The 21,817-nt window shown below is 32.3% G+C and overlaps 2 protein-coding genes across 4 annotated transcripts in view; one reads left to right on the top strand and one right to left on the bottom strand.

Moving 5' to 3' along the window:
* Positions 1 to 1,489: 1,489 nt before the first annotated feature.
* Positions 1,490 to 17,835, bottom strand: hrg (hiiragi). 3 transcript variants are annotated; one of them, XM_068768347.1, is made up of 14 exons: positions 17,714 to 17,835; positions 16,918 to 17,168; positions 15,279 to 15,508; positions 14,508 to 14,615; positions 13,857 to 13,968; positions 13,345 to 13,503; positions 12,395 to 12,606; positions 11,177 to 11,297; positions 10,622 to 10,798; positions 8,843 to 8,950; positions 7,900 to 7,949; positions 6,242 to 6,424; positions 5,610 to 5,765; positions 1,490 to 4,699 (listed from the first exon to the last, which is right to left on the bottom strand). In XM_068768347.1, the coding sequence occupies exons 2-14, from the start codon at positions 17,051 to 17,053 to the stop codon at positions 4,514 to 4,516; spliced, it is 1,938 nt and encodes a 645-aa protein (XP_068624448.1). In that variant the 5' UTR covers positions 17,054 to 17,168; positions 17,714 to 17,835; the 3' UTR covers positions 1,490 to 4,513. The 3 variants fall into 3 exon arrangements, with proteins under 3 accessions (XP_068624448.1, XP_068624450.1, XP_068624449.1); XM_068768349.1 differs by having other exon boundaries at positions 6,242 to 6,403; XM_068768348.1 differs by lacking the exon at positions 17,714 to 17,835 and adding an exon at positions 17,356 to 17,416.
* Positions 17,836 to 18,332: 497 nt separating this feature from the next.
* LOC137924914 (MAP/microtubule affinity-regulating kinase 3-like) overlaps positions 18,333 to 21,817 on the top strand; it is a 214,709-nt gene continuing 211,224 nt past the window's right edge. The window contains exon 1 of the mRNA XM_068768322.1: positions 18,333 to 19,061. Within this exon, the coding sequence (XP_068624423.1) occupies positions 18,918 to 19,061 (144 nt within the window). The 5' untranslated portion in view covers positions 18,333 to 18,917. The remainder of the gene's footprint in view (positions 19,062 to 21,817) is intronic.

The raw sequence follows: 21,817 nt of genomic DNA, 5'->3' as shown, positions 1-21,817 counted from the left end.
GGTGGAACTAATGAGATAGAAACTTAAGGCCCTGAATCAATAGTTCCTACACCTTTTCTTTTATTGGTTTCGGATTACAGATACAGGTTGCTTATGAACGTAACAAGAATACTAATAGAAACAAGAATAAAATTCAGCTCCCCCTGCATCCTACAACTTAAAATTAGATGCTATGAATGGCTTCAAACCGCATTGACCCTTGAACAATCCACTACAAACTTCTCTAAAATAGTAGTTTCATTCGTGTATTCATCAACATATGAACTGATAGACACCCACTGCTGGGCATATGACTCCTTCAAAAAAGGCAAAGGACTGGTCTTACACTGCCCACATCCAGCGACCTTCCGCGACCTCTATGTCGTCGATCCATCTAGTGTGAGGCCTGACTACGCCGCGTCAAACGATGAAGTTTTATTACTACAAAAAAGATAGTTTACACTGCAGTAGTATTGTTTTATTACCTTTTGATTGATAGATATTAAATTTATTACATGAAGATTCAGAGGTAATTTGCAGGGGTTTGAAAACTAAAACCTTGATGGAACGGGCGAGATGTCTCCAAGGTTGGATCACTAAGCATAACAATCTGTGGGATTCTTCCTAGGGCTGGTAGATCTTATGGTAGTAATAACACCAAGTCTGAAGTACCAGCGTGTTTATTCATTCGAGCTTCGCCCGTTTTTTTATCGACGTAAGTGAACCATTTTATTTGTGTTGAATTCTTCTTTTCGATGCACCGCTGACGACAACGTAATGTTGCCCCTAAAACTCTTTGCGAAACGTACCAATATTTTTGTAGGCCCCCTCCATACATGAGTAAACAAACACTGACAGTTTATGCCCATAGATGTTAGTGACTCTACGGCATGAAAGAAACTAAAAAAGGTCGTTAATTGCGAATATTCATTTTAATCAAACCAGACAGCTATCTATGCTAGACATATCTGCTGATGATACTTATTTTTGGTCCAGTCATTAAAAAATTTGCACGCTTGGCATCAAGTAGCTATGAATGGCAGCAATTTTTTTTATTTATAATTACAATTTTCAATGAAACCATTGATTATTACAATACTTGACAGCAAATTAGCTGTAGCTCATTTTTCACATTCACCTCATTACAGCCTTTACGCCTATCTAATCACCCAGTGTAGTGCGTAAAATGTAGTATATAAAATGTGAAAACCTTGCATTGTCTTGTTTATATTTAATTTTTTATTATTTGTAGCATGTTTGTTGTTATTTAGGACCCCTTTTATATTCGTTAATTCATTTATTAAGGTTTAGCTAAAGGCTACAAAGGGCAAACATAATTAAATTTGTGCAATGTTATATGAAATTCAGAGAACGTGTGTTATGTTTGGCTGTTGGTGTATTTAGTTGAAATAAAAGTGTGTGTGTTATAGAATTTAAAGGATTCTTCTGGCATACATTTTAAATGGGTTCAATAAAACAATATTTTTGTATATACATTTATTTCGTTTTTTTTTGTTTTTCAATTTGCTTTCAATTTTTTTCCAGATATATAACTCCATGTATAATTATAATCAATTGGCTATTGATATATACAACTTACAAAGTATTTAGAAGGTCCTTACAACAACTACACTTGAGTCTTAATATCTAGGTGGAATCATTTATAACTTTTATGGTTAATATTGGATTCTGGAGTATTGAAGTTTCAACATGTTTTCTATGCTATAAAAAAATAATGAAATGTAGTTTTGATAGATTCAAATTAAGTATTATTTTAATTATTAACATAAAATCAAATTGGATATATACTGTTTTCGGTCCACATTTATGTCTATCTAGTCTAAAGGAGGTGAGAAGAGAAAACTTGATGATCACTATTAAGATATTTCAATACAATGAATTCTTAGAATATTCAAGACAACAATAAAGGAACAATAAAGCAATTCTCTTTATTAAATTTCAGATATTAATTCATTTATATTCATTACTGCTCATTCTTCTTATGAAGGGAAGGTCCACTTTTTTAGGCTTTACATTCTCAGTGGGTGGAGGTGTCACAGGAAATGTAACGACGGAGGCACCGGCCCTACCCTCCATCCTTACATTTCGTGGTCAGGAAAGTGTATTTTTAGATGTATGTTACAAATGGGCCCCTTGCAGTTTAAGCTGTCAACACATTGAAATAACTTCGTTTGAATAGTAAAAAGTTGCGGCGAGATTATTTTTTAAAAGTGATCTCTGTATTGATAAGTGTAGTTAGGTCATAGGTAATATAATGAAGAATTAAAATGGCGGATCGAAAATAACTTTATTATTAATTACATCTTAACTACTATTGCTCGGTGGGTCTAAAATTTTTAGTACTTTAACAATATACCATTCCTTGTTATTGTTAACAAATGTAGGAAAAAGAAGTAAAGAGGGTTTTTAGGATCACAAGTGAAGACCATTTTGATTACTTTTCAAGAGACCATTTAGTAGTTAATGAAATATATGAAAACTAGATAATGATTTTAAATGTTATGTCAATAAAACGATACATCTTGCTTTGATTTAATATAGTACAATTAATATTTGTACCCATTAAATATTTCATGTGCCAAATCAATTGCCATTAAAAAGTTTGATTATTAAGATAATCAATAAATAAAATAAAACACGATGATAGTAAATACAAACATTTGATATTGATTTTCAACTTTAGAACACATCTTGAAGCAGAGAAAACATGTTGTGTAATTACATTGCCTATATACATTGCCCCCGGCTTTGTTCATAACTTTGGTTGATGAGGTAATGGTGTTAGCAATGAATCGTTTGGATTATGTAATGAATATTCATGAGCTTTATTATGCCCTCGCACTGTGTCCACTTTTGATGTTAATGTAATTTTTATGTGCTCTTTTATATTTGAATTATTATGAAAATTGTCATGGTATAGTCATGCATCAACAATTGTATATTTTCATAACAATTGCTTGTATAAAAACTGGGAAAATTATTCAATTCATTTTAATTTTTATTCTGTCCAAAACTTGATTAGTTATACATAAGACAATGTAAGCATGATATATTACCACACAATTGCAATAAATGCCTTAAATAATTTAATCTACTACACAAAACGTAAAAGTATATTTATTAATGTGTAATATTTACAAATCACAGATATGAGTCATTATTTATTAATCTGAAATTGTCAACATGAATGAAGCAAAACCAACACACATTCAAATACTTATTTAAAGAGAAAAATTATTGACATAAAAGTCACTACATTTATACCCGGGTTTTTTCATTCAGGGCAATGTATACAAGTCAAAAAGTAGAAGAAGTACATCTTCAGTCCAAAAAATGCAATATATGTCTAACATTTGCAACATGTATTCAGCAATTCAACACAACTATATTCAACTAAGCTATTTAAGGGATATGACACACAAAAACAGTGTTTCTTCCACTTTGTACTGTTTGACCTTTTGCAGGGAAGAACCATTTTCATTTAAAAATTTTTCACAAGCATAGAACTTCCACATTTATTATTAGGCTCATTAAAAAATCCTAGAAGTGCCATTAAACTGTTAAACATTTGACGAGAGAGTAAATAGAAAAAATACATAATTATCAATAGTTTCCCTGTAAAGGTCTATTAAAAATATCAACCTACGAATTAGTGAACAAAACTTACTTGCGACTGCATTTTGTCTGTCCGTTGACGACCTGCAAAAACGTAAAAAACACAGGACCTTCGAAAGTCAAATTATAATATACACTTACTGAGACTTAATTTTTTTTTAATTTTTCTGAATAAATCCCTAACTATAATAAACTTATCGTAAACGGCACAGAACTTGAGCGTTTTGGAAGGCAAGGACTAGCGAATTGTATTTTATACATAGCATAGTAGTCTATTATTAACAGGAAACTCTGAAACACAATGCTTTTGCAGCAAATTGCATTCTGTTTCAGTTAGTGTTCTGTTAGTTTACCACCTCGCGATCGAGAAAACTCAGTCAACAATTCACCAGCCCAAGTATCGCCTGCGCCCAAGATCAGTGTCGGCAGCTATACGTAATGATACGCACATGTGACCTCTAGCGTCGATATTAATAAATAAAAATATGAAACCTTTAGTCAAATGTATCTGCCATAACTATTCAAGGTGAAAGTTGAACAATGCCAGGCTATATAACATAGCAAATGAGATCGAAGAAAATAAAATTTATCAGCAGTTATTAAAAAAGTGAAAAATGAAACCTTCACTCATTGATGTTAATAGTTTGCCGACTACCTACATTCTCTCTTTCAAATTCACAAGGCATTGGAACCGACTTACCAAAATCCAGCGGCAAAGAAAAACATTTACACATGTGCACTGTGAAGTGTCACTTCATCCTTAGCTAGAATCACAATTCATTCACAAGTAACTACCACAATTTCAGTCCATTACTTGGGTAGTTTAAGCACGTTTCACTTTGTTTATCTTGACGTTACTGGTTCCGAATATGAACCGGTTACGCCACTGTTCGTACTGCTACGTACACACGATGCTGTTTGATGTGGATGGGTGCTCTGTTGGGATCTGTTTGTCCGATTTGTTTCTCTGCTCCAATTGGTCCGCGGGCAGAACTGCCGGACCGGTTCCGTTTTGAATATTCACTTCGTACATATTCGATGAATTTGAATCGTCGTTGTAGGATAACACACTCACTTCGTCCGTCTGTAAAATGGGTATAAAATAAAATTTAATTTCTGAATGACGAAAGTTCTTTTCATGGTTTTTTTGTATTAAATATTAACACAGAACAAGAGCACAGTTAGTCAATCATCACCATAATTTTAACCGTAAGACCTTCACTGCTGTATATAGGCCTTTCTAATAGATTTCCAATAAAACCGGTTGTAACTCCAGGTTTTTCGATAATCTTTTCGAAGATTGTGATCTAGTTCACCTTGGAGAAAACACACTAACTTATTCATATAGTTAGACATTTATGGATTCACCCTCACTATAGGCATGTCAACAATATGTTAAAATAAAGAGAAAAGAAGTGAACCTTAAATATAAAAAATTCTCTGGTCACTAGCCAATATGGATGTATGGGATACAGCTATGGTGATTAGCCAGCAACTTCAGTATCTCCTTTATCCAATGCATGCAGAACAACATGCTGCAATATGTATTGTTTCATGGCATATAACTAATGCTGCAATCCATCACCACAAACAATTGTCAAGAAGAGACTAAAATATTGACTAGATTGACTACAGCATGTAAATCTTCCAAGCCAGTTGGATGTCCAAATTTTTATTTAGGGAAATTATGTCAAATACCACCCACAACAGTAGTTAGGGGAGTGTGCATAAAAAATGCATGTTCTTTTACCATAACTCTTACAACTATAGAAAAAATTATGGCATCTAGATAACAGAACAAATAGACACCTGACTGACAAAACAGTACCATATGTTGCCAATACTTGGTCGATATTTTTTTGTTTGCAAGTTGAAAATGACCAAGAATGAGTTTTATGAAATAACATACAACAAAAAGCAGTACAGGTGTCATGAAGTGGGGTTGGGATAGATAGTAGTAGTATATAAGAAGAGTATTCTAGTGCAAGGCTCACACTGCTGTCGGAGAGGCGACGCGTGCGCTTATGGGGCGCGGCCCCCGGCGGCGCGAGCTCCGGCGGCCGCCGCTTGGCGCCTGATACCGTGCGCTCACGTTTCAGCAGCGATGGCGACAGGTACTGGTGCAGCTGCTTGCGTCGGACGTGACGCGCCTACAATACACCCAAGAAATGACATGTATATATATATATATATATGTTTGTTATAACTTCATATAATTATTTCTATATATATATATATATATCTTCCCTGAAAGATATATGGAATTGAGTCATAGTTATATATTAACATATAATGTGTCTATTATAATTTGAATGGTTATTTTTATTAAACTTTTGGAATACCATATGATCGTCATCATCTCTTGTTGGCCTTAACAAGGTACTGTCTGGGGTTTGTGAGCCATGAGAGGTGGGAATGACACAATTAACTAGACGCACACAAGTTATTTTAGAAAAGACAGCTTGACCTTTGTCTAATACATAATCTATGATGTCGCTTGAGTTTAATTACTATAAAGAAATCTTCCTAATGGATTTCCAGTAGAACCTGGTGGAGGTGGCCAGCATTCACTATGGAAGTGGACATAAAACGGCCGTGTCGTCTGCCTATTGCCACTATAACTCACCTCAATGGACATGCCTTCCCTCAGCACGCTTGTGTATTCAGCCTGATAGTGAACCGCTTCAGTGAAGGACGATATATCGTAAGTGAGGTCCACATTGACGTTGGTTTTCTCAAACACCAGCCCAATGAACCACATGGAGCAGTGGTTAGCGATCACCTCGCCCTGCAACACAACGGGATCCGACTACAGCGACATCTTACGGATCGCGACCATAGCTGATCGGTGCTACTTTACACATTTATAATACAAACTAATATTGCATAACACAATTATACCAAAATAGAAAATAATTAAACCCATTTGATTTTACTAATTTTTACTAGAAAACAGACTATAAGTTTACACATGCCAGTTTGCAAGTGCAAATCCCTATAAAAGTGTGTTATATAATATCATTACTGTAATAGGTAAACAGAAACAATCAATTTAAAAGCTAGAGAACAAGTCAACCATTGTACTGTGGACTTGAGTAGACTGACATTTTATCCTGCTGTGTAATCATCATTACCTTGTTATTAGTAACAAAAGATATAAATTGTTTATTTAATGTTAGTTCTGTCTAGCAATGATTCTTAAACTACCAAATTAGCCAATACACAATTCTTTTATTGTTCAATTCTAAATCATTAACCTTTAGCCAATGTTAACAAAATGGCACATTATTTTTATAATTAATTTTCATTGCCTATCTTTGTATAAAAAATAATTAATTTTATTTAAACATATTATAAGAACCCCTAAACCTGATTTAATAAGTTATCAGTAATACTAAACACTATTACATTGTAAATGTGTTCGTCTTGTATTCCAGACATACCTGTTAAAAGGTTACTCCAATGAGCCTGTTATAATTAAGAAATCATATTTATTTTATGATTAAGTATGAGTTATTTTTTTCCTTTAACCTGTGTAGGTTTAAAAAACATATCAGCTGCCATTTAGTTTTTTTTATTATTTTAGCCTTTTAAACTACATTTATATGATACCTACTGTATTGAGACAGTTATATTACAAATCACAAAGTTTTTTAATTAACTTTGACATTATTTAGGTAATTGTTAATTTATTTTAATTATGGTGAGCAATAATTATGATTATATAATTTAGATGAACATTGACACCAATACATATTATATATAGTTGATATGCTGCAATATTTAAAAATATAATATTATTATTACTGTCTTCTTAAAAAATGAAAAATACTATACATTTGTAATGAGATAGTTTAAGATAAGTTATTTAGTTATAATAGAATTCTGTAAGTAGAAAAGAAATATTCTTTAAAGAGGATTGTGACCAAGTTATTGAGGTTTTAATTTTTATTTTATCATTACTAATGATTATCATTTCCTGTTGATTCTTATGTGAACATGAGATGAGATTAAACAAAGTATTTCAATATGGAAAATTCAATTTGATTATGAGAATTCCATATAATATCAGACTATTCTTTATGTAATCATTTTTGTCATTACAGGAGGATGTCTACCCACAAGGAGAATAGACAACTTTTTAGGTGGTCGTAATCTATGAGGAGGGTCTATGTCCACCAGTGAATAGCCTACCACTGAAATGATAATGATGATGATATTTTGCTGTATGAAACTCTCCTACAAAAATGATTATTTAAAATAAATTCTTCATAGTGATCTTACCAGTTCATTCTTTTTTATCTCCGGCGCCGGGTCAGTCGGCAGTGGTGCACCTGAAAAAATCAATACAGATTATTATCCGACGTTTTAACTCTTATTATTCCTAACCAATTTATCTAGAACAAAAATTTTGTATAAGACAAAATAAAATTACGATGAAATACAGTAATCACACAGCCTTAAGCTTGCATATTCTGCATGTGCTACAATATTATATTCAAAAAATAATAAGGAAATGAAGCTCACATGGTATATATTTATATATAACATAATTACATGCCTCTGCTATTGAAGTACAGGCAAGAAAGCGTGAAATATACGTGTGTCAGTACATACGAATGTGTGACATTATTACCGCAACTTTATATAGCCATATAATTTTGTTAACCATTTGACACCTATGCAGTATTATCATGCTTTCAGATTATATATCGAAACAAACCAAGCGGCACTATCTCACTGCCATTTAACTTTGAGTGTGCTTAAGCAAATATATTGCTGCATTTGCATTTTCGTAATGGTTAGTATAATTAGTTTGAATTCGAATTTTTTTTTAATTATCATCACTTTTATATCTGTGGTGTTGTAATTTCTTTTTTGCTTTTTAAATTAGTGAAAAAGCCACTCATTTATAAAAGATGATATATAAATTATTTGTTGTACTTTTGGAATGTATGAAGATTTTGATGAATAACTGAGAAACTATTAATAAAAGCATTCTGTGAAAGCATTCTTTATGGGACAGTCATGCGGTTAGTTTCATATAAAAGTCATCATTTCAATTAAGATATAGAACCTCTTCACTCCTAAAATCCTATACAGCAGTAAAATTAAATATTCAAATAGCAGAAGTTTTTCATAAAAAAAATGGACAATTATGGCCTACACGGAATAATCATTTATTTTGATAATGTATTGTTAAGCTGTAGTATAGAAATCAACATACCGGGAGGTAGAGCAAGTGGCTGTCCGTTGTTTGTGTTTAGTGGTACTGAGTTATAGCACTCAGGGTTGACATGCGCTATAGTTATGTGCTGGTTTCTCTCAAGGGTGGCTGAAATAAATCATAAATAAATTAATTTAAAAAAATTGTTACCATAATCTAGTTCAGCAGCTTTTCAGTGTACAAATATTACTGTTTTAGTTAAAAAATACAAAGTTAAAATAACAAAATATTTTAAACCTTCTGCTTTTATTAGAATGCTGTTGTATAACCTTGATTTTAATTAGTTAGTAATTATTCCAGTAATTAGCCAAAAATAATTCTAAATACGTTAAAACAATTTCTCTGAGTTTATCATACTTTTAGAATAATCATGACTTTACATCACCGTCATGTAATTCCTACTGCTATACATAGGCCTACTCCACAGATTGCTAATTGGACCGATTTGAGCGAGATCATGCCAGCGTCTCCAGACGATCATAACAAGGTCTTCTTTTCATCCTCTACTGCACTTGCTGGTTTGTAGTCTCTGATTAAAGAGGTCTAAAGTAGCAAAATATCTGGGCTAAGGATCCAAATATCGACATGATATCCATGTGTAATTCACGGTAAATTACTCTCATAGTTCTTAAAAGAAAATGTAGCTAAATTTGCATAGTCGCCTTAACAACTACTACATGTAATAAGAATAGTCGTCTAAAATAGTTGTTTGCAATAAGACTGCCAATTGTTTACTTTTTTTTATTATTATATGCCCTTTTTGTGTTAGTTAAATAAATATAATAAAAAAAATAGTTGCATGAGACCAGAACTAGGCCCTAATGTGTTACCTAAATATATTTTAAGTTATCCCTTACAGACCAAACAGAAAATTTAGACAAACTACTTCTTGTAAGAAAGGTTGACAATGAGAGGCTATGTGGAACAATCACCTGACAAAATAGCTGATTTGATCAAGCCAAGTCAACAACTGAACTCTCAATTACTACTACCCTGAAGAAGGTAGAGGAAAGGATGGTATGGAAGGATCTAGTCATAGTTTCCGTCAAGGCATTTCAAGACAAACACAGCCTTTAGTAATGAAGAAACAATTGAAAACAAAGATAGGATCAAAATTAAGTATTATTATAATCAGATACCTAATATTTGGCTGTAGTCCTAAAGAATTTTTTTTGTATTTTTTATGCACAAGCATGTGTAGATTATTATCTCACTTGCACATTTTCATTTCCTTAATGTCAATAAAGAAGTACAATATTTGATTACAATCTTTTCTAAAATATATACTGCCGGAGCAAGAACTTAATATTTGATTGTAATACTAGTTTGTTTTTTTTATCCACTGAAAGGCAGAGGCCTTACCCCAGGATACCCGCATCCAGTGACTTCCCGCGATCTTAAACATGTCATGGGTCCTAGTGTGGGCCTACCCACAACGCGTCTACCGGATCGTGGTCGCCGATTAAGAATCTTTCGGCCCCAACGGTCTTCGGTTGCTCAAGCGACGTGATTCTTTGAGCTACGTTAGTAGCCTTGGTTCCTGAAGATCTTGTTTCTGATTCGTAACCCAGCAAAATTTTGAGCATAGATCTCTACATTGCTCCTTGGATGATCTTGAGCCTTCTTATAAAGTCCACCGTAAGCACCCATATTTCGGATCCGTAACTCATATCGATTTAGACGAGATGTTACAAAGTTAACCAAATACTACTCATCTGAGTTCATTTTGGAATGAGGGTTAATGCTTAATAATTATAAAATGAAAAAGGTATAACTCACTAATTAGGTGTCGGATTCTGCTTTCAATGAGGCCACACCATTGCAGCTGATCAACAGGACAGGCGGAAGATACGAGAAGAACAATGAAGTGCTTGTAGCGCGAGAAGAAGTTTGGTGCTTCAAACAGTCGTTCCCACCCACATTTTCCCAGCATAATCTCATCCGTTATTGCCAAGCCTGGGAATAAGACAATATGATAGTTGGCCCTTCTGACAGATTCATTTAACTTTCCCGTCCCAATCGTTATAAATCTATTTTGTCTATTTTAGAATGAACTTCTACACAAAATTAGAATTATATATATATATATATATATATAAAATAGCTGATATTAACTTGTCATTACTTGAATTCTATTTTGGTAAATAAATAATTTTTTCTCATTTAATATATTCATTCAGTCTCATTTTATTGGAAATCCGATTTTAATGCATATTGTTACTTGCTTATCCTTTGAAAAACAGTCTTGTGAATGCAGCTTTACATTTTATACAATCGTTTTTTCTTCCCACTATAATATCGCTTGCAAAATTACGACTGAAAGTAGGTACAAACCAAGTCTAAACTCTTCCATGATGACGGAGCGTGTGGATGCTGAAACGTTGAATGTGGAGTTTTGTTGGGGATAGGCCGGCGTGATGATTGGCATCAAATGGAACCGGTCCGATACGTTCACCTGAAGCCAGACGCAAATGTGTATTACTAACAATAAAATACCATGGCTTTCTAGTACAATGTTTGTAAAGATAAATCAATCCCTCCCTTTTTTTCAGCCGATAGACGCCCACTGTGAGGCACAGGCCTCTCCAAAATCGCCACTATGACCATAAATGGATGGAATGTATCACATTTTACCAATTATTTTTATCAATATTTTCGATTTTGTATCTTATACCAATTTTGTTAATTTTTTAACTAAATGTATTTATTAATGTAATTAAACATGGAAATTATATAATTTGCATTATACTTTCAACTTCAGAGATAGGAATTGCTCTACCCAATATACTGTAGAAAGTTATTACATAACTTTTTATAACAAAAAAAACTGGGACTACCGTGTGTTGTTCTATCGATCCTAAATAAAATTATATTACTATTTTTGTTATTACGAATTGTAATTGTCACTGAAAATTACTCTTTGTGGTTAATTAAGAAAAAAAATTAAAAATGTATTTACCAAAATATCACTGGATAAGAATTGAGATAAAAATTCTAGTGTGTAATTTCTTCTGTTGTTTTGGGTTTGTTATGTTTATCTTTGTGAATGTGAAAAACATTGTTTATTACAAAATATAAACAATGATGATGAGATCACTATAATTTTCTGAAAGATTTGAGCCCAACAAGAGCTAACACAAGCTCATTTCTAGAAAAGTCTTCTAAAGCTGCATTAGTAAGTGAAGGTGAGCACTAATGCATTACAATAAGGGCCACTTAAATGTGGGATGTAGGTTGCCAGAATCAACCCCCATATAAGACAACTCTACTTATAACATGGTGGATCTATGGGATGCTGAGATGCAATATCTCTAAATAGTCCAGTTTATTTAATGTTAATTCATATCTTTGTGGATATGTCCTTATGTATAGCTCTCTCCTGTATTTATGGCGTTCTTTCAATATTATTATAATTATAAGTACCGAGTAAAAACAAGACAAATACATTACTTAACTATGTATAAATAACAATTAAGTGGTTCAACATCTCTTCAAATTTAAATTCTCATTAGATATCATAAATTAAATAATTGTAATTAAGTTTAAACTCACGCGAGGGTCCCAGACAGGAAATCCAAGGTTCACGGCATCTGGCTGTTTAAGGAGAACAGGCTGTGGCCACTTCCACTGGCTGAAGACTAGGAAAAATTTGTGAACCAATGTGGCTGGTAGAGCGTTTGGATAGAGTTGACATGTGCGGGCTACTAACATCGCCCAGGACACACCACCTAAATAACCTAATGTATTGGAGTATATCCCGTGACCTATGAGTAACAGAAAAGAAAATTATTTTGGGCAAATTTAACTTAATGGTATTTCCATTGGTTATTATGGCAGCTAAATTTTAGCATATTGTAATAGTGAGCAGGGAGGATATGAATTAGAATTAAGGCAGAAAAAGTCTGTATAAAATTTTTGTCAGTATCTACATTTAGTATCTGTATGAGGCAAAATTAGACATTATTCTTCAATACTAAACAACCTTTGCATCAAAACCAAACTATCCATTGTTTGTTTGCTGAGTACTTCCGAATACTTCCTAATTTGTAACAATTCAGACTACATGAAGAAAATTAAGGTAACTGGCAAAACCATCAGGAAGCAATCATTCAAACAACAGACTATTTAAATAAGGAAGTCATTAGGAATGAATTACTGTGATGCACTACAGACTGCATAAGACGGGGAGATTGGTATATGTTAGTAACTTATTAATATATTTTAAACTCACAAGAATTTAAATTAAAATTTATTATTATGACAATATCTCTAATCTCTTTAGGATAGGATAGAAAGAAACGGGACCCGCCCGATGAGAAATATCTTAAAGAAGAATGATCTTTTTTAAAATCCTTGAACATAACATGCACCTGAATAAATATTTGATAAGATACTTTAAAAAGATAGATTTCAAAAAGCTATACATAAATAACATATTAGGAAAAGATAAGGCAGGTTGTTGTTGTCAATTGTTTTCAATTAAATATTTTAAATATACTTACGCTTAGCCCAGAGCTTTATAGCGCGTAGTGTGAGTCTAAAGTTGTTGATATTTGGTACGAGACGCAAAATTTCATCAGTGACGCGACAGCCGTTGAGCGATCTAACGCATTTCTGGTCCATATTCTTTAGTAGCATGTCATCTCTTAAGTCGAAAGAGTCTGAAGATAAAAAAACATTAACATAAATAGTTAATTTTAAATGTAAGTCTAAAGAAAAGGCATAGATAGAATTACGAAATATATCAATAAACAAAGCTCCAATATTAAAATACTAAGCAAAGTGGGCATTCCAAGAATCACATATTTTCAAACTCTCTGAAAGTCCTTCATATTTGTCAAGAAAACAGCAGAGTAATAACAAAATATTTTTTTTTATATAAATATAAGATCAATGATATCTCAAAGGAAATTTTTAAACAACAATTCAGGTAAAATTTCTCATTTACGCATTTTGCATTTATGCACATATAAGCATGTTTAAAGTTTTATATCAGTCAATAATAAATTTGTACCTGGTATCTCCTTCAAGGTTAGTTTAGCAAACAACAAGTCAATTTCTATTCCATCAAAATTCATCTTTATGACGGGAACAAATGCATCTTCTACAGCCCTCAAATCTTTAACCTTAAACAGAAATTATTAATGTATATGTTTTAGACTACAAAATAACAACAATAAAATTAGACAAGTTATGATATTTCATTAGTTTTATAGTATGATGGACCTCAAATAACTATATATATTACGTTCTTAATTTATTTCTTACAAAGAAACACAACTGAGATGTTTTTAGGATGGAATAGTAGTGTTTGATTTATTGACATTTACAATTGCCATGGAGTGGTGATAAAGCGCTGATGAAGTTTTTCACAACTATGCTCAAAGACTATGAAGCGCCTTGGTTTGAACTTTCACTCAATATGTGTATAGCATTTAAACTTGAGTGTCCCCAAGTGAGACAATCCTGATTTATATTTATTATCAGACATATAATTGGTTTATTCCTGGACTACCAAACTATAATTTTATTTTCAATTAAAAAAAGTTTCTGAACATAGATTGTGTAAGAGGGCACTACAATATTTTGGAATTAAAATAGTATGAATTTAAATATTTTAATTTAAAGTCATAAAATAAATTTAAAATAATAAAGCAAACCTTACCTGGGGTTGTGCTTTCAATAACTCGTAAAAGCTCTGAAAGTAATCCGACCTGTCAATATGTCTTGGGGCCACACACAGTGCATCAATATCTGCGCCCCTGTGATGCACCTGCAATAACATTTTTAAATTACAAAACCTTCATAATTAAATTAATCCTTTAATATTACAATGAAGGTTTTACAAGTATTATTGGTGTATTAATATTGAACTTGGAAATGATTGTATTTAATAATAATCAAATGACCACAACCATATCCAAGTTCAAAAAAATTACAAGCAGAATATTTTATTATTGTTATGTTTAGTATCTGTAGACTTATATCTACTTATGGGTTAATATTTGACCAAGCAGAGATAAAGTAAAAAAACAGTGTTCAAACTAACTTACATTAATCATATAATTCTAAGAAATTTCATTGTGTTATATCAATTTTAAGTGTCTAAACTACCTTTCAATTAGTTGGTCTTTTAGTAGACAGCATGTACCATTTCTTTTTAATCTAGCTTTGAAAAGATTTGAACTATTTATGAATTTTATACTATATTCTAGGATCAGATTTCCAGGTACATATTTAGTTATAGATGAAGTGTTGGCTTCATTATGGTAAATAAACAATGTGAAGTTAACATGTGTACAAGTGCAAAATTATGGTAATCTTATACAGATTTATCTAAATTCTGAGGAAACTAGTGGATTTTTATAATTCCAATTTAACTTGCTATAATATATAATGTACATATGCAATAAAATATTATAATTTTAACACTCACTCCAAGTCTGTATGAGCCAAATGTATAAATATTTCCTCCAACAGTCTCGGCCACACTGGGCGGCATGTTCTTTCTCAGTGATTCATCTCGTATCCATTGCCTGACAAGACGATGCAATGTGCCCAGCACTTCCATGCGATGGTGCATTTCAGCTTCAGACTCAAACACTCCAAATGGCACAAGTGATTCTTTAAGTTCATTGGTCTTTTCAAAATCTATGGGTTTTGGTCCTGGAATTGATTAGTAATAATTATAAATTAAGGTAATACTTCCATTAGGAATTTTTCGATTTATTTTAATCATAATTAAAAATTATCAACTTCAATTAAAATGCTTTCATTTTGTTCATATCTTAAAACAACATAACATTTCCACATCTCGTTATTGGTGATACATCATAAGAAACATGAGATCCGAAGCAGATTTGTAAATATTGTCTAGCCGGTAACAGCCATATTAGTGTGCAGTAACTCATAACTGTGGTTTAGTAGGAATTTTAAAATACACAATACTATGCAACACCTCATATTGTCTAATTGATTTTTGGCACTAAACAGAATGTCTTCTTACCGCAGATATTTTTCAGTTGGGTAAATAATAAACCCCAAGGGAGAATATTTCCCCACTTGACTTCCTAATCAACATTATTTGTCAAAAATAATTTTTTAATAAGCACAGACAATAATTTGTTGTTTGTAAATATTATTAAATAATTTTTGTATTTTACAAACATGTAAAAAAACCATAAAAATGACTCCGCCAAAAATTTTAACTTTTTTAAAACTTGTTCAAAGTTGTTTATTCCTATGTTCTATGTAGTGTATAAAAATCTGTTAACAACTTAAGAGTTCTTCAAAAAAAAATTAAGTAAAAACTAAATCCATAAATAATAATTGAATTTTTTTTTCATTAATCCTCAAATATAAGATAACACTTAATTTTATATGCCTTATAAATTTTGAGAACTTTAAAATTTGCAAATTTTGTAAGAGGTTTAAAATAAACATCAGTCACCAGCTCTAGACCATTCATATCAAACAAACATGCAAAATTACTGGGTATTTCCCATTAAACCGAATTAATTTTCAAGGCTTCTGGAATTTGTTTATTATGAGTCTTCAAAATTTAGTACTCATTAACATAACAATTTTTTAAAACCTGGATCATGGCATTGATAAATAATTGTTGCCACACTTTTTGACTTCCTGACACAAAGGAGTTCAATATTGTTTACATGTGGAAACCGACCCATTGAGACAAGATAAGGCTCTGACATTTGATGTAAGCTGTCTATTATTGGATACTAATTAAAACTATTTGTTGAATAAGTATAAAAGGAATATGATTTTTAGGGATTTTGTTCAGGATATTTCAAAAATGTATTGTTAATAATAAACATTAACAGTAAATTTCATAGTATGTACAATTTTTATAGTTATTCTTCCAGATAAAGTTTTGTGGCCAATGTAATCCACAATCTTTATGGTCTTACCCTGTCAGACTGGATCAGATAAGGAAAATTTTTAAAAATTACATAAATGATTTTGTTTTATTGGGTAAAAATAGTATGAATCACAAATTGACATTAATTCATAAATACACATTGTTAAGAACAAAATAAAGTAAATTTGAAACCCACCTGCCATAGATATAGCAGAAGTCATCCCCAGAGTCTTCAAATTCTGCTGATTCTGATGTTCATTGGTCTTTGTTGCATTACTCTGGTAGGGTGTGTTTGTGTGGGAGTATTGAGATTGAGGCCACATTTTTGACATGATATATATCTTCTTCTTCAAATCTTGAAAAATATTTTCTTTAATAATATATTCTAATTTCTTTTGTAAACATCAGATAAATGCTTTAGGTACAGACAACTACAGTTTGAAAGGGCTGAAATAAACAAAAACAATATCATGAAGTGGAATTGTCAAATATTGTAAAACATGTGTTACTTTACATTAATTATAATTAAAAAAAACAATAGCTATATAGTTGTATGAATAATCACACGTGATATCACACAAGCCGAAAACATTATAAATTGCTGTTTCTCTCAAAATATTTAAAGTCTATTTACTTCAAAACTTTTTGGGAATGGAATTATTTTTCGTATTACAATTAACAAATATAATTGTACACTTTATGAAAGAAAACGATCATCGAACGCTCAAGAACAGGGGCATTGCGCCGTAAAGGACATTTATTGTTCTGTAATTATTGAGTTAAGGTCAATAAGTTAACCACATCACATATTTGATAGTAATGAAGAGATCGTCACTTTCAAATAACCTCGTTGAATGCCTTTCGAAAGAAAGTAAGTTATGTATTGAATGACACGATTATGAATACGCACAAAAAGCTCACGTTGCGCCTAAGTTATTACGTTAACGATTTCTCAAGATCACAAGAACAAGCGTAAGCATTGATAAACTTACCAAGTAACTTAATCACACATAGCACTTTACCGTGCATCACACATGTACTTATAACAATGGACATCAAAACAAAGAAATAAACATTTATTCCCTAAACAAGCGCCCAACAGTCGCCAACAACAAGACAGCCATTTTTGATTTTTGATAAATAGGATTCAGTGTTTTAGTATCAAAAAATAATAGCGTAAAACATTGAGCAAGGTGTTATTAAATTTTTATTTAAATCTCATCACATTGTAAGGTCCTTTATCTATAATTAATTATAAAACAATACACACATATTATGAATGTCGCAATACGTAATATATCTCAAAAATATTTCTAAACTTACTCATTTTTCATAATAGATTTTGTATAAAGTATTATTTATTTCAAAATATATATCAATTTGTTATTTAGGTTTAAAAGAAAATTTGTTTTCTTTTGGGCATATTTCTTTTATGACAAACATATTATTTAAAAAACCAAACGCTTAAAAATGCGTTCACCTTAAGGTTCGCGCATGCTCTATTGGCAGAATTTCTGTGACGTATGTGGACGTTTAATGAAACTCCGGTGAAGTTAGTCACATATTACTGTCTCACTCCACACAGTATCCAAAGAAAGGGATTGATAGAGAGCCGGTTGATGTTTTCGTGTCAGCCTTGTGCCCATTTACGAGAGTAGGTAAAATCCGCCATCTTGAGAGCGAATTCAAGAATATACGGACTTTTAGCGGAATTAAGTGAATAAAATTAGTAATTTTGTTATTAAATTGACGAACGTTTAACCGATAAACGATTTTGTAACGTTTTTACTGGTCGTTCGCGTTATAGAAAACGTGTTACGCGTCGGCATTTGTCCGAAACGCCGAATTCTTTCGTAGTGTTTATGACAGGAGACGACACTGTAAGCTTTCTAATAGTTTTTTGCGTGTCTATTTCCGTTTTCCATCTCGACGATCGTTAGCTTTTACGTGAAAGTGAAATAGGAATGCGTATAGTGTCCCAGCTGTCTCGCTAGGTCTTCACTATGTATTTTTACGGTCGAAAATGCGGTTAGATGGGCGTTGTTGTTCGGCTTTCGGTTAAGTTGATTTGGAGGCAGCGGCGTCGTGCTGGTGAAGGTCTGGTCCGGCCGGGCTGGCTGAGTGGGCGACGGCCGCAGAGGATGCGAGCAGTGAGGGTGTGCTAGCGAGGTGAAAAGTGTCCGAACTGGTGCTGAAATGTCGACTACTATGCGGCCAACTCTTCAGACTGTGCCGGAGTCGCTGCCGGCGGACCACGTGACGTCGCCGTCGCCGGCCCCCGCGGTCGCGGCTACGGCCACCGCACCGTCCCAGCCAAGGCATCCTCGCCCCATGTTCAAGGTAAGTTATTATCTTCTCTTCACGATTCTCTGGTCTTTGCACATTGAATTAGTCGAAGTTTCAGTGATAACTTAAATCAGTTTTGAAGAGAAGTCACTCATTCTATTTCTATTAAACATTTAGTTTGTTTTTGTTATGCACCTTAACAGACATGATAATTTGTCGATAACAAATTATTTTGTGTATAACTTAATCTAATTGAAGTTCATTGCCAAACAATAATTATTTTTCGAAAATTTTAAAATTAACTTTTTAAAATTAACACCTAGCATACAACAAAAAGCTACTTATTTTTATTATTTATTAACGAGATTCAAGATGTGCAGTTCTTATAGGAATTTAGAACTTGTGAGAAAATATATAAAACTTGTGTGAAATTGTGGAGGATTTAATGATTTTTTTATTTCAAAATCAAATTTGTAAGTGTGACAATGATTGTATGGGCAAATTTTAAAGGTATTAACTAGCAACTAACTAAACATAAATTCAAAACAAGTTTGTCTATTGTAAACATTTTTCAGTGACAATATGAATGAGTCACAAGCAGTGCTGACCAATCAACAAACACAACAGTTTACATTTGTCAATAACAACTGGCCATTTACAGAGCCTTTAAAAATGATATAAAGCTAATTCAGTGTGTTTTTTTCTAAACAGATGTTTTTATAACCAGATGTTTCACTGATAAACAGAGTGTTACATATGTTGCAGCCTGTTATATTTATTCATAATATTCTGATGAGATAATTCATTTCTGCTTTCATGTTTAATGGGTACAACTTTATGCCTGTGTGGTAAATCTTTTTCATCATCTTTTCAGCCACAAGACATCCACTGCTGGACATAGACCTTCCCCAAAAAATTCTAATAGGACTAGATACCTTGTTTAACATTATAGGAACAGTTTTTGCTATGTACAAAGTATTTTTTTTATTATTAGATCATCATCATCATTTATTTCATGGGGGTTAAGTTATATAGGAAACTTTTACAAAAATTAAAGACCAGGGAACAATAGCTATGGTTTTGCTTTTAGCTTATATATGTTTTTGTTTGCCTATATTACTTTTGTTTGTTTGTGGGTATTTGTAGGTGTTAAATCTGTACAATTGTATGGAGCAATAAATCTATGTACTGGTTTATGTATATTTTTATTATATAAATATGATGATATAAAATTTATTAAGTGATTAATGTCATTAATACATTTTAAATGAAACTACAAAAATATTCACCTCATGTCTGTTTTATAAAGGCATGTGTTGTAGGACCTTGACAAGTCTACATTTAAAACATTATTACAGAGACTGAGAACATAATAGAATTACTAAACCTTCTGGAATTGCTGACTAGAATGAAATACTGGAGTGATTGGCATACAGGTGTATACATTCACTGTTTTAAAGCTTTTACACTTTTAACCAATCACCTGTATAATGTTATGTGATATGAACTTTATACTAAACAATATGAAACTATAACATCAAATCTATATATTTTTTTTAATCTGTATTAGTTTAAAATACCATATATAACGATATACTTCTTTTTCTAATTCTTAATTATTACATAATCTATATGCATTTTCCTTATCAGCAATAAATTTAATAACTTTATAAGGTTCAGATGTCATTCTGTTATCCAGTGTGTGTACTTACTTCACACTTGTGTATATAAAAATTTTCCTATATGAAATAAAAATTAACGATGTTATTTTAAGAATTAGTGTTAATAGCTAACTGGCAAGTAACTTAAAGGATCATAAAAAAAAGTTCTCACTAATGAAAGCTTTTGAAATTAGTTACCAAAATTTGTTCAGGTGGACCCTCAGGGATCCACCACACACTGACGGGGGTCTAGTTGACGTGACTAAAACAAATATCTGGGAACCTGTAGTGTATGTTGTTCAGTTCTCGAACACTAGGTATGTATGATAGAAATATAGTTTGGTAGTAAAACAACCGCAACGTATTACAATGTAGGAGCCGCTCGTCCGCAGACGGTGTGTATCCCAAGAAGTGTCGTTTATGGCCTCTTGCGTAAAACGTAATCCTCTTACGTGTATTGGAAGTAATATTTCATCCCGCAACTCGTAAAAAGTACACGACGTACGTAAGTTTTGTTGCTTTTTATGCGAAGTATTCACGCGTGCGGTTGATGAATACGTCGCTAATAATAGCATCTTAACTAATATTAGCTGGTTTTCGGCATTGAGCGACTGTTTTTGTTTTCCTATTTATGAGGAATTGGATGAAATTAATGTGCGCGTAAAATCTTGTATCGGCCAAGAGTCGTATAATCTTTTAAAGTTTTTAAAAGTCCTTAAATTATAATATAATTGTAGAAACGGATTGTGGTTCAGCGTTTTAAATAACCTCGGTGACTGTTGCACTTGGGAAAAGATCGTCAAACTAATAAGATCCAATTAATAACTAATAATAATTCTTAGCCGTTCCTCTTCGTAGAGCCTTCTTGCTTACTTACTGTGAAGAGATGTAGATACTTAGTTCCCAGAGCGGATCCCCAGTGGTCCACGCAAGACTGCGGTGGTCTACGTTGCCGTGACAAAAAAAATGGAGGCTGGCAATGGGTAAGCGTACGTCCACGAAAATTAATCTGGATTCGATAGTAAAGAACTAAAATTGTGCTTCATTAATATCTATAGTAGAGACATGTAAACAGACTAAATACGACTTGTGGTTTGATGAAATAACATCACATTTTTTGTCGAGTTTTAAAAATACGGTAGATATATT

The sequence above is a fragment of the Battus philenor genome, unplaced genomic scaffold (genome assembly GCF_028537555.1).
Source record: "Battus philenor isolate CCGP_79_NKW_IND1 unplaced genomic scaffold, ilBatPhil1.0.hap1 SCAF_25, whole genome shotgun sequence".
Taxonomy (NCBI): domain Eukaryota; kingdom Metazoa; phylum Arthropoda; class Insecta; order Lepidoptera; family Papilionidae; genus Battus; species Battus philenor.
Note: the sequence above shows the minus strand (reverse complement) of the source record. Positions and strands in the feature narration are given on the sequence as shown.

What these genes read in the sequence shown, in the direction of transcription:
- hrg (XM_068768347.1), bottom strand. Translation starts at nt 17,053, where the DNA reads ATGTCAAAAATGTGGCCTCAATCTCAATACTCCCACACAAACACACCC. An exon ending in TTCCTGTCTGGGACCCTCGC is followed by an intron (nt 11,298 to 12,394) that starts GTGAGTTTAAAC and finishes GTCTGGCTTCAG; the next exon opens with GTGAACGTATCGGACCGGTT. An exon ending in AGATAAAAAAGAATGAACTG is followed by an intron (nt 6,425 to 7,899) that starts GTAAGATCACTA and finishes ATGTCGCTGTAG; the next exon opens with TCGGATCCCGTTGTGTTGCA.